Genomic DNA, 13,191 nt, shown 5'->3' on the forward strand with positions numbered 1-13,191 from the left:
CAACAGCCTGGTTGTGGACTTGTAGCTCAGTGCTGTACTGCTGTGATTTCAGGAGCAGTAAGTGAGGAGAGGACAACACTGATGGACGTGCGAAGAGTCCGTTTTTCCGGTTTTTCGGACTTGGACAGCGGGGACTGATTCAAGGTGTGTGACGATGGACTCGTTCCCGCCGTCTCGCGTTGAGGCCAGTGTTGTTTTGCACTCCATTTTGAAAAAAATGAATTGTCTTTTTTCAAATGTGTTTTCCGTGTCTACATTTCGATATCACCCCCAATCGCCTCGTTTTCAATGTTATGATTTTCATGCGATATTTTGATTTTTATCTCTCGCATGCGCGGCGGTCAAACTCATTTCTTGACCGCCATTGCGACAACGGAACCGCATTTTGCCCGCTTTTTGAAGCATTTCCAATGTCATAACTTGCTTTAATGTTACTAATATTCACAAAAATATGTTCCATTACATTTATGTCATTTTAAAAATTGTAGTTTCAGTAATCATTAATGATATGACACAGGAAGCGCCTCCGCGACTGCTAGGCACAACACGACTCGTTAAAGCCGAACCCGGGCCTGCCCAATGTGCTACAAGAATGACCATGATCGTTGCCACCCTCGTGGTCATCATTGTCGCCGTCGTTATCACACCAGACTCTGTTTTGTATTTGTAGTTTTTCTTTGTGTTCAACGAGCAAGTGAAAGACGTGATCGTACATGTGAGAAGTCAATTTGCGAATTGGCTCCCAAACAAGGTGGCAGGCTTAAAAAGAAGAAGAAAATAGTGGTAGAAATCGTAGTCTTGTGTCGCTGGGCTTCAGCCATCTGATGCATTCAGGTGCACTCGATTCACACCGGCGGACGATGATTCTGATGGGGGCGCGATCACATGAGGGCGGAAGGAGACCCCAGTCCGCCGGCTTTGCTGACGCGCACCAAGCCGGGCGCGCTGGCTCGTGCCAACTCCTGCGCTACCATGCCGCCGTTCTCGCTTGCCAGGCCCAGGGCCCCGCCCCCCACCAGGCCCAGGGCCCCGCCCAAGCTGCTGCTCAGCATTGCGGCGTCAATCAGCTCCTGTCGGGGAGCATCCAATCAGAGAGACGTCTCGGCGTACGTCGCACACAAACTACTGAAATATGACGGCTGAAAAATTATTTGCTCGTCATTTGACAGAGCACGCGACTGCATTAACCAGAACTAACTAGACACACAAACGCGCACAAGACATGAGAACATTTTAGTAGTATAAGAGCAAATTATTTTTCATTAGTGGGATGAGTGCATGTTTGTAAGAGTTCTTCTTGCATTATGTCCCCCGAAGGCCCCCTCATGTGCGCGCGTGTGAACGCGCACGCGCTAACGATATGTTTGTGTTGTTGCCGCTGGCTCCACGGGCAGCCATCAAGCCAATTGCAGCCAACGAATCCCAATTTCCCTTCATTTGCTCCTCCCGCTTCCCGATTTCGACTTGGTCATTGTTGTTGCTCACCTTCATCCTGCGCGACTCCAGACGCGACTTGTAGCAGAAGTCCAGCAGCGCCACCAACATGGCCACACCCAGGCCGCCAATCAGAATGTAGAAGATTCCCGCCACGTTGCTCAGGCTCAACGCGCTCGTCTTGTCCTGTCAGAGGGGGGGCGTGGGTGGGGCGACGGGGGTCAAAAAACGACAACCAATCACACGCATTCAACTCCACTTTTTGCGGATGAATGAGGACTTTAAAAAAAAACTACAATTCCCATCATGACACTGGACTCTACAAAGCATTCTCGATTCCAGCTGGTTGTCTGTGTCGCTGTGGTAATACAGCAGAGGCTGATGGGAAGTGTAGTCTCATCAAGGTAATGGGGCAGTGGGCGTGTCCAACAGGAGAAGGTGTGTCTCGCTTCAAGATGTCATGGGGGGGAATCTTTAAAAAAGAAACTCACCCCCCGCCCCAAAAAAAACAGCAGTGTCTTCAATCTAATTTTATTAGATTTGAAAATGTTTCTTTAAATTCAAATGTCAAAAAAGTGGATTTCATCATAAAAAAGAACCCCCAAATTTCTAAACTACTGAAAATTTCTTTTAAGTCATATTTCTTAAGAAACTTGATAGGAAAGCAATTTAGAGTTAAATAAAGTCAACTCTTAAATCTTAAAAAAAAAGAGTAACCCGAAACTTTATTGCAATACAAACTCACTTTTGTAAGAAAGCCCCCCCCCCCCCCAAAAAAAACGGTGTCGTTTCCTTCAAGTTTCTTCAAGAACCAAATCATTGCCTTTTTCACGACCTCATTTGCATGCAGCTGTCAGAGAGGGCGGGGCCTGGGAGTTCATGATGCTTTTCTCTCCAAAGTGTCCTTTTAAATTGACAGGTCGAGTCCCGACATCGGCACGGGACATGAGATGGGAAGTCTCTTGTACTTTTCCTCCAAATAAAGTGCGCTCTTTCACGTCAGTGTCAGACTGGCTTAGGTCGTACATTGCGCTCAAAAATGACGCAGAGTGAACGTTCGGAAGCATTTGGCGAGAAAAGGAATTTAAGAGAAAGCTCGAAGAAGAGAACCGGAGTTGATGAGAAATCAACTGGAAGCTAACAGGATGTCAACGCGAATTTCGGATCAAGCTAACGGGAAGCTAGCGTGAAGTTGAAAGCAAATTGAGAAGTTAACCGGCACCCGCAAATCATTTGGAGCAGATTGGAGACAGAAGCATTGCTTGGTGTGGCAAAAACGTGACCTTTGACATGGAAACGCAATTGGTTTCCAAACAGTGGGCGTGGCCACACGGGGACGTCAAAGGTTACATTTCGCTGCGGGCGGGGGGGGCTCTGTGGGTTGCTGGACTCATGCTGATTCACCAGGCGTTCATGCTCCTCTCGCAAACACAACAAAAAATGTGAAAATAAAAATGGAATATAACCACCAAAAAAGAAAAAAATTGTCGCCAAAATGAAATACAGTTGAGGAAAACACAAAAAAAATCATCAGGGGAGAAAAACGGACCCAAAACTAGAGGACAAAAAAAAAAAATTCCCGCTTAAAATATGATCTCCCCCCTTTGTATGAAACAAAAACAAAAGAAAAACAGCAAAATAGAATCGGGGAAAGCAAAAAAAAGTCCTTAAAAATGTAAATAAAAACAAAACGGAGAGAAAAAAGAAACCCCGCAGGACAAAGAAACATGACAAGCAAGAAGGAAAGGAAATGGAGCGGGGGCGGGTGGGGTGGGGTGTCGGTCGTGGGAGCTAGCAGGTGAGGAGGCAGAGGGATATTGTCGGGGTGTGTCCAAGCCACCTCTAACTGACCTTCCTGCCGGCGTCCTTGTGTCCGCATTGACCTTTGTCGTACCACCACTTGTTCTTCAACTTGTCTAACACGGCCTGCTCATTGAGCTTGAGCACGGCCAGGTTCACCGGAATTCTAACATGTAACATAACATAACATCAACAGCCGCCGCCGTGTTATCTTATGTTAGCGCCAGCCCGCGCGCTTAGCCGCACTTGTCCCGCTCCTGCTCTTTCGTATCGGCGAGTCAGACGTGCGCGCTACGCCGGCTCATTCCGCCATTGTCGCGCAGGAAGTGCTTCCCACCGTTTAATGGCCGCCGACTAATAACTACGCACACGTGCGTTCATATACGCGAGACTCGTACGAAATCTGCCCGCACGCCAAACGCACACCCACACAAAAACAAAAACGATGCACAGGAACACAATAAATACACACTAAACATTTACACGCACGCTTCCATGTGCGAACGCAAAAATCCAAATGAAAAAAAAAAATTACAAAAAAGTTGCAAAACGCATCGTTATACCAAGACGTGGATGCACACAAAGATGCACACGTTAACATTTTAAAAAATCTAAATATAAAACACTGGAAATGTGTGTGTGTGTGTGAGACATGTTGCTAAGCAACTGGAGCCCAAATGACCCCCCCCCCCTATTGTCGTAGTAACAGTGCTGAGTCATGCGCTTTGTTGGACAAAAGCGCAAATGAGCGACGTGAGCAAGCGCATGCTAGCCCAAGAAGCCCCAAACAAAAGCTAGCCATGCGGGGGCGGGCCGCTCGCTAGCGCGTCGCCAAGCCAGGTGGCCTCACTGACCAAAGCGTCCGATGAGCAGAGGGACGCGCCGGGTGGGTTGGGGGGTGGAAGTCACGGACATTAGACAGACGGACGGACAGGAGAGTGAGAAAGACGGCGACGCCGGAGCCCACCCGCATGCACACAAAGATGAAAAACACGTACAGACACGTGACAGGACACGTCAAACGACCCCGCTAATCCCGCCGCGACACCACGTTGAGAGACTTCCTAGCGGCTAACGATGCTAATGAGGCTAAGACAGGGTACGGGCGCTGGCGAGGCCGACGCCGCTAGCCAAAGACGGCGCGCGCGGCCCAGCCGGTACCTGAGGGGCGATCCTTTGGGCGTGGCCACGCCGTAGCCTTTGGAGTCCAGGTTGCCGCCCACTTTGATGGTGTCGCAGGGGGCGCGCTGCTCGATGTACTCGTTCATGGACGACTCCAGCAAGTAGGCGTACTTGCCCTTGGACTTGCGCACGCGGCTCACGCCCTCGTCCGTGTTCTTGACGAAGACGGACGGGTCGGCGCCGCGCATGTACGACCACATCTTCTCAAACACGCCGATCTTGGACCTCTACGGGGGCGGACAAACAGAAGGAGTTGGGAGGCGTTTTCAGCGGCTCTCCAGGAGGGTCCCGGCGGCGTCCTCCCACCCTGAAGAACTCCTTGGTGGATCCGCCGTCCAGAGTGCCGTAGGCGATCTCGCTCTGCTTGGCGAGGTCTTCGGCGCTCTCGATGGGCGACACCATGCGCTCCACCGTCAGGAAGGCGGCCAGGTTGGCCGTGTACGACGAGATGATGATCAGCGTGAAGAACCACCACACGCCGCCCACGATGCGGCCCGACAGCGACCTGCGAGAAGGCCACGTGGTGATGCCGCCCGACGGCGAGGCCCACGGCGGCGGCGGCGGCGGCAGACCTGGGCGAGATGTCGCAGCCCTGCTGCATGAAGGCTCCCAAGGAGAACCAGAGCGAGTTGAAGATGCCAAAGTCGTCGCTGCGCTCCGCACCCTCTTTGTCCTTGTCTTTGGGAGGCTGCCGCTCGTGCGCCGGCGCCGGAGGCGGACGTCCTGAGGGCCATGCGAAGGAGGAGGAGGAGAACCGACGCTCACGATGACAATTAGGATGATGCCGAAGATCAGGTCGGCGACGCCGTACCCGCGGCATGTTTGGAAGAGGCGGGCGCAGCTTCATCCTCCTCGTCCTCCTCGTTCTTCTTCCACTCGTACGGACTGAAGCGGCTCACCTGCCGCGAGGACAACGGACAGGGCGTCAAGGACTCCGGCGGACCGAGTGCCCCGGGTGGGCGGGGCCTCACCAGGAAGAGCACCACGCTGACGCCGATGTAGGCGAAGACGATGCACATCCAGATCTCGTAGGCCAGCGGGTCCAGGAAGGAGAAGACGCCGGGCTTGGACTTGGTGGGCTTCTTGATCATGATGGAGATGCCCAGCGACATGAAGGGTTTGGTGAAGTCGATCACCTGCTCGCGCACCAGCGTGATGGTCAGCGGCGCCACCGCCACGTCCGCCTTCTGCGCCCAGAAGCCGGCGCTCAGTCTCGCGTCATCGTTTTCAAACGAGGGCTCGTCGAGCGTCCCACGAGGAAGAAGACTTTTTTTCGCTTGCGTCTGGGTTTCCGTGTTACGCACTACTGCCCCCGGTGGCCAAGTGGGAGCAGCCGACCGAATGGGATTGCTATTTTAATATGGATTCAATTTTTTTTTTTAAACGTGAATTTCGAACACCGTCATGTACGGGAGCATTTTGCGATTCCCTCCCCGCGCACGAGTCAACCGGACTCACCCCGTAGACCAGCTCTCCCACCATGCCGTTCCACAATTTGCTGACGGGGTCCCGGGCTCCGTACTTGCCGTCGCCCACCAGCTCCAGCCGGTAGGCGAAGCCCACGTGCTTGGCGATCTCGGCGGCCAGCTCGGCGCAGTAGCCTTCGTACTTGTCGTTTCCCGCCAGCTGCTGGTGGTTCTTCTTCAGCATCATGTAGGGCGCTTCCTGCCGGAGCCAGACCCCGCCCCCTTTTGACACCGCCGCTTCCGCCCCGCCGGACCCTCGGACTCACCAGGATGGTGGTGACCACGTAGGTGCGGTTCTGCAGCCCGTAGAACTCCTCCGGGGTGGGCTTGTAGCGGGCCGTCTTGACGTAGCCCCTCTGCTCGCTCCACACGCCCACCTGGATGGCACAAAGGCACTCCCCATCCTCAGGCAAGGCACTCGTGCGACGCCGCGCGCTCGGCGAGACGCGCCGACCTTCCTGGGTCCGGCGCGGCTCAGTTCCATCACCGCGAGCGTCACGTTGGTCCGCCGTCCCCGCTCGTCAAACTGGACGCGGCCCGTCAGGCCCTCCAGCCGCACCTGCGCGCAAACGACGGCTGAGCGCGGCGCGTTCGTCGTCGGGCGGCGGCGGCGGGCGTGCGCGACCTGTTGCAGCGCCCTCTGTATGTCGATGCCCTGCCCCCAGGGCGCCGGGGGGTTCCCCAGACACTCCCCGGCGTTGCCGCGGCGAGAGACGTCGATGCGCTGGCGTCGGAGGTTGCGAAAGGCCGCCGCCACCACGCTGACGCCGTCATAGGTCAGCGCGCCTGCGTACTGACCGGTCAGAGGGGAGGGGGGTGGGGGGGGGTCAGGAGCTGGCGGCGAGCCAAAGGGCGTCGCTGGCGGCTCATACCCGCAGAGCGCGTCGCTCCGTTTTGCCGTCTTTGGGATCAAAGTCGCGCCAGTCCCGCTGGACCTTCAGCGCCGACGGGTCGGACCAGTTGACCAGCTGGAAACCCGTCACGTTGGGGGACAGCGCGTGGAACTCCGTCAGGTTCAGCTCCACCAAGCCCTGAGGCGCACCACAAGACCATCAAAGAATCGGGACCATCTCGGCTCCCGTGCGGAAGTCGTGTCTCCCAGCGCCCACCATGTTGAGGAGGATGTAGTGGTAGTTCTTCAGGTTTCGTCTCTGCGCCGAAATCTGGCGCAGCCAAAAGCCAACGGCGGCGGACGCTCAGTCGGGACGAGGAAGCGGACGGACGGCGAGACCCGGCGGCGGCACCCACCAGGCCCAGGATGGCGTTGAGGCGCTCCGACTCGCAGTCCACAACCACCTGGAACTCCTTCTTGAAGTCCAGGTCGGCCAGCAGCTGGATGAAGCCCGACTCGTTCAGCGAGTCCAAGTTGACCGCCGTCACCTGCCAGTCTCGCTCGGCCGCCCGCTCCAGAACCTTCTTCAGGACCGACGCGCCTGAACCCAACGCAAAATGGCTCAACCCGACAAGCTGGCCACACGTTGGCGTGCCGACATGTTTGCGAAGCCGTCCGCCGGCCCCCCCCAACCCCCCGAGCGCGACGTCACCTGCGTGCGCGGCGCTGTACATGTAGACGAAGCGCCGCCAGCCAAAGTGGTCCAGCAGCGACATGAGCGCCCCCTGAAGGCCGGGCCGCAACTGCAGCACGAAGGGGCTGTCGGCCGGCGCGGGGAAGGACGGCGTCACGAAGCTGACGTGAAGCGAGCCGCAGAAGGAAGACACCATGTTGAGCGTCCTCTGGTCGTACACGCCCATCACGGCGTGCACGCCCTTGGCGAACTGCGAGCAGACTGACGCCACGCCGAGCACACACACACACACACACACGCAATTCACGTGAAATCCGCATCAAAGCAAATCAAAGTGCGCCTCCAACGCGCCCGAGCTGTCATGCTAATTGGACGTCTCACCTTTGACTTGAGTTGATCACACAAAGTTACCCGAATGGTCTCTTTTGCAGTTTTTTGTTTTTCGGTTTGATGTGAACAAGCGCACCCAAAGCAGGCGCCCGCCAGTCCGGGCGAGAGCGACACGGGTCAGGGAAGGAACTCTTGTCAAAGTGTAGCTCGGCCGCCCGACCGTTTGAACGTCTTCGCCGAGCGTCCAGCTAGCCTAGCGGCTAGCTCTCGGCTAGCTAGCGGCGTGTGGCGTGCGCTATTTTTCTGAATGTGCTCCATCAAGGGAAATGCCACAAGAGTGGCTCATCTGTCTGCTTGGCTCTTGCCGTCTCGAGAAGCGAATTTTAATTTGCCTTTTTTTCTTTTTTTTTTTTTTTTGAAGCAGGCGTGATGGCGAGCGACGAGTCCAGTCGAACACCACGCTTGCAGTTTGAAGCAAAAGTCAACCTTCACAGGTAGGAGGCTGCGCCTTTACTGCGCTGCAGCCGCTCCTTTTTATTATTTGATTGAGGGGGGGGGGGGTTGCACTGGCAACGTGCTCAAAGGCCATTGGCGGATTGGCCGCGTTCGCTTCCCGACATTCGGACTCTCTGGACACTCAAAGGTCAGGCCGTGAATTGTTCCGACCTTCACGCAGGACCATTTGATTGTGTGCTCCCGTGAAGGCTGCATTGAAATGTGGCCAAAGCTTCTCCCGTGAGAATTGATGTTTCGACGTTGTCCGTCTTTGTCGATACGAAGATAGACGGAGGGTGCCGAGGGTCGAAAGCCAAACGTGTTGACTTTGTCATTGTGCGCTCCGAGAGGCCAATCTTCTGAGCCTTGCCCGACATGGCAAGGTGGACAACAACAAACGGACAACAGGAAGTTGACAGCAAAAACGGGAAGCGGAAAAGGAAACGGCTCGGGAAGTAGAGTCGTTGATATCGAGACGTAGAAGCGGGCGACAGGAAATCGAAAGAGGAAAAAGACGTTAGGGAGCGTTAAAGTGCAGAGAGAGAGCGTGCGTGACCGCTGGCTTGTTTTTTTTTTTTTTTTTTTTCTTTTGTCGGCGCCTCAACCAAAGGAGGTCAGCGCATTGTTGGCTGCGACGACGGCGCCGCTCCCTCGGGCCCCGTGCGCTCGCTCCTCTTAGTCCGCCGCCCGCCGCAACCTTTGATGGACCCCTCCACCAGGGACGCTGCCCCCCCCCCCCCCTGCCCCCCATCCTGGAATGATGAAGGTGAAGCCGATGATGATGATGATGATGATGATCTTGAAAGCAAAGCATGACGGCGGTGATGAAGATGAAGGTGAAGATGAAGAGGGAAAGGATGACAAAGATGGCGGCGAAGCCCAAGGCCAGGCCGACACCCAAGACCAAGATGGCGGCCGAGAGGCGGGGACGACGACGGCGGCGGCGCGCTCACAAGCGTAGGTCATGGCGAAGCTGCTGCCGGTGTCGACGGCGTCCATCTGAGGAAGCAGCTTGGGAACGTCGGCGCCGCGTTGCATCACGGCGAAGCGGAACACTTCTCCCTCGTGCGACCCGGCCGGGAAAAGTCCTCCTGCGGCAAAACGACAACCGTCGGCCGATTGGCACCTCGCTTCCCGGTCGACCGCTCATGCGCGCGGACCGCTGGGCGTCGTTGGCGACGTCATCGTTCATCAATGAGGGATTAGCGCTAACACGCGCGCGTCACTTAGTGGCTCTCACGTAAAAAAAACGCAAACAACAGACCCCCCCCCCCCATCCGATACGGAAAATGTTTGCATTGACACTACGACCTGAAAAGCGAAACACTCGCGAGCACTCCGACCGCATTGTCACGCGCGCCGCTAAAAGGCTCTCACCAAAGAAACATTTCTTTGTGTTGAAACACGACCAGAATTGGCTGGCGTCAACTGAGACGCTCTCACGCGCAAGACGTCGACTCTCTCACATACCGAAGCTGACTGAAATGCTGTCACATATGAAGCACAAACACACACACGTGTGGACTGAATCACTCTCACTGAAAACTCTTTTGACTCACACATAGTGCTGACACACCCTCACATGCACGACTTTGGAAATGCTCTCACGCTCACTTATTAATCGGTCACACACACACACACACACACACCTCTCTCTATATGTGATGTAAGCGATTTTTAGTGCTGAGCTTGGCATCCCGCGCATGGCGCGTTCACGTGCGCAGGTGTGATGTCGGGAGATGGCCCGCCACTCCAAGCACACACGCCAACGCACACAAACACGCGTGCAGGCTACACGCAACTTGCAGACACGCTAATGCCCGAAAACACACGCGCACACACACACATACACGCACGAGTTATTTAAACTTAAGTTAAAACGAATGTTTGATGACTTTTTTTGCGCACGTGGACAAACTTGAACACACTTTGGAATCTTGGACGCGACACACGCACACGCCAACGCGCCGCCTACGCTACTTCCCACGTACGATGTCGATTGCGCGTGACGGGACGCACAAAGTTTCCAAACGATTCATGAGGTGAGCTCACCTATGTTGACGCTGGCGGGGAAAGTGGCGACGGCGACGGCGGCGGCGGCGGCCAAGCCGAGCGCGAGAAGAAGTCGAGTCTTCATGCTTGTGGCGCTCGTCTCGTGGTCCTTCTCGCTCTGGAGCGCCGCGTGCAGCTGCCGACTTGCGCGCGCTCGCACCCGCCCGCCCGCTACATCCGTGTGTGTGTGAGAGAGAGAGAGTGCAGGCGTGGGCTTTCCCTAGAATCAAGCCCCCCCCCCCAACCCCCCCTTCAAATTAGCAGCATCAGCACACACAAATTTGGACTTCCTCTTGATAGTGATGGCGAATCTTGAGCGCGTTCACGTGACTCCGAGTCGTCCGCTCTCCTTTCCTAATTGGTGATTTGGCGTCGCTTCTCGGAGCTTCTTTTGGATTCTTGTCTTCAACTTGCTGTCCTGCTTGAGCGGCGAGAGATGATGTCAAACCATCTGTTTTGCTGTTGGTGAAAATCTGAACCCCCCCCCCCCTCCCTCCCCCCGGTCCTCGTTGGGCACCGTTGGTGCTTCACAAGTTCTTACAAACTTCCCCTCGACAAAGAGTCAAGTAGAAGCCCCGTCATGACATCATTGCGATGCGACCAAAGGTCACCCGCTCACGTTTACCCAACAATAATCATAATAATAGAATAATAAGCGGTTCAGGGTGTCCCCCGCCGACTGCCAAAAGACAGCCGGGATGGGCTCCAGAAGACTCCTTGTGAGGATAAAGCCGTTCGAAAAATGGATGCATAATGAATGCGGCGATAGCATCCGCTAGGCAACGTAGCATAGCGCCCATTCTACAGGGACATGCTATCGGCAAATGCTTCGATCTTTCCAAATTGGCTGGGGGGAGGGAAGTCTGGGCTACTCTGCTCAAGCCGTTCCCCCCCCCCCCCCCCCCCCCCACAATGGACGGATGGAATCGTGGCGAGCTGGCAAAATCAGGCAGCTATTCAGTCGTCTTCCACCGAGCGGGCGAGCAAACGGGCGGACGCGCACCGGGAGCCGACCTTTGGTCCCGCTTTGGCTGCGGGTCGGCTGACGGCGAGGGGGGCGGAGCCGGCGGCCCGCGCGAGCAGAAGGAACATCGCGGGACGGCGCCATCCAATTAGCCGCTCCGCTTACCCCGTCGGCCCTGCTCAGCGCGGCGTGAAGGAGCGTGCGCACGTGCGAGGTGGCGCCACAATGCGCCGTTATTTATTCATCCTCGGAAGGCGCACTGCCGGGACGGCGACCCCGACTTTGCGACCGACGATGCGGAGTCGACGGGAAGCGGGGATGGCGGGTGCCTGCAAGCCGGGCGCCGCGCTGTTTTATTCATGCGGGAGACCATTAACGCCGGCAGACGGCGTTCGCCTCAGAACCCCCCCCCCCCCCCCCTTCACCCTGCTGGTGATGAGTAACAAAGTACTTGCTTGCTCTCCCTCGGTTTAAGTTTGCGGGTGACTTTTTCCTTGACTCGCTCGCTTCCGGAGTCCGGCACTTCCTCCCCCCCCCGGCCCCTCCTAGGAGGGTGAAATGAGCGGGACCGCACATTGAACAAGCGCCTTCGCCATCCCAGATTTGATGAGAACATCATCGTTCTTCTTTTGCCTCTCTGAAAATAGACGCGCCAGGTTTATTTTGAGACTTGTGGACACTCACTCGGCGCATTTAAACAAGAAACACTCCAAGAGACGCGAAAGAAAAACGAGACGCTCGCACACCGAGCGCTCGTTTTGGCTCGTTGATGCTCGTTAACGACGCCTTGATGGGCCCCTTGAATGTTTTCGCCAGCCTGCGGGAAGACGAAGTTCAAAAGAGGAAAATGAGGAGCGAAGACGGAGAGAAGATGAAGCGTGTTCTTGTGCCAGCTGCGGACTGCGGGGCGAGGGGGGGGGGTGCTGGGGGGTGAGTTGGGGCAACACAGCTGGGGGACGCCAATGCGTGGCCTCGGGCGAGAGGCGTTCCGGAGCGTTGCCGGCAAGGAGCGCAGAGATGAGCTCCGTCGCCCGGGTCGCGACTCCTTTGGGCTCGGCGGCCATCGGGGAAATCGTCGCCGTTGATTGGTGGATCACGTTGCCAATCAGACGAGCAAAAAGGACGTTTCTTCTCAAACGCTCTTTGATCTGTACGGGCAGAGCATGAAGACGCGCACGCGCGACTACGCAACGCATCTCAATGTTTTCCTTTCATGTTTTTCATCCTCAGCACTTTCTGAAGCGCCATTCAAATATCAAGATGACATCATCAGGTCAGGTGGTGTGTGTGCGCGTGTGCGTGCGTGTGTGTGTGTGTGCGCACACACACGCGTTTGGCATCTCGTTAAATTGGAGCAGCTTTGCGCTGAGGCGTGATGTTTGTGCTGACTTCAGCGTGTGCGTTCAGCACAAACAAATTGTTCAATTCCTGCGTGGGCGACGACACGCACCCTTTGTGAGCCCCCCCCCCCCCCACACACACACACACACAGCTCTTAGCCCCCCCCCCAACTCCCTCCACGCAGCGCTGCCCACTTGGTACGGAGAAAATGAGCCATGAACCTTTGCTCATTAGCCGGCTAGCCGAGTGCGCGTGCGATGGCTGTGACAGGAAGTGCCGCCGCGGGCGACAGGAAGCGGCTGACAAATGTCCGCTGAATAGCCTCAAACGCGCTCGCCAACGATACTTGGCATGCTAATCATAATAATGGCCGCTCTTCACCCTTCATCATCATCATCATCATCATCATAGGGCCACGACGACTCAATCCTGCTCGCCAACGGGCCGCCGCTCAGGTCGCGACACCGAGCGGTCCTGTCCAAAAAGTTGCAGGGTCAACTCTCCGGACCCCCGTGCCCCGGGCTCCCGACGTTCCTGAGATCATCTCATCCGTCTAGGTGAATGGCTGGCTTTCTGAGGCGCACCGCAGGGTACTGTTCCG

General features: G+C 56.1%; 1 protein-coding gene across 2 annotated transcripts; it reads right to left on the reverse strand.

The window, feature by feature from the left end:
* Positions 1–656: 656 nt before the first annotated feature.
* LOC127587941 (glutamate receptor 1-like) lies at positions 657–10,478 on the reverse strand. 2 transcript variants are annotated; one of them, XM_052046416.1, is made up of 18 exons: positions 10,286–10,478; positions 9,187–9,324; positions 7,427–7,669; positions 7,131–7,315; positions 6,992–7,045; positions 6,755–6,913; positions 6,508–6,675; positions 6,337–6,441; positions 6,149–6,259; positions 5,875–6,081; positions 5,388–5,603; positions 5,228–5,315; positions 4,989–5,139; positions 4,723–4,921; positions 4,396–4,643; positions 3,286–3,400; positions 1,486–1,620; positions 657–1,070 (listed from the first exon to the last, which is right to left on the reverse strand). In XM_052046416.1, exons 1-18 carry the CDS (start codon positions 10,368–10,370, stop codon positions 882–884), a joined length of 2,796 nt encoding a protein of 931 aa, XP_051902376.1. In that variant the 5' UTR covers positions 10,371–10,478; the 3' UTR covers positions 657–881. The 2 variants fall into 2 exon arrangements, 1 of the variants encoding a protein (XP_051902376.1); XR_007958921.1 differs by lacking the exon at positions 3,286–3,400 and having other exon boundaries at positions 926–1,070.
* Positions 10,479–13,191: the final 2,713 nt, after the last annotated feature.

This window comes from Hippocampus zosterae, chromosome 16 (genome assembly GCF_025434085.1).
Source record: "Hippocampus zosterae strain Florida chromosome 16, ASM2543408v3, whole genome shotgun sequence".
NCBI lineage: Eukaryota > Metazoa > Chordata > Actinopteri > Syngnathiformes > Syngnathidae > Hippocampus > Hippocampus zosterae.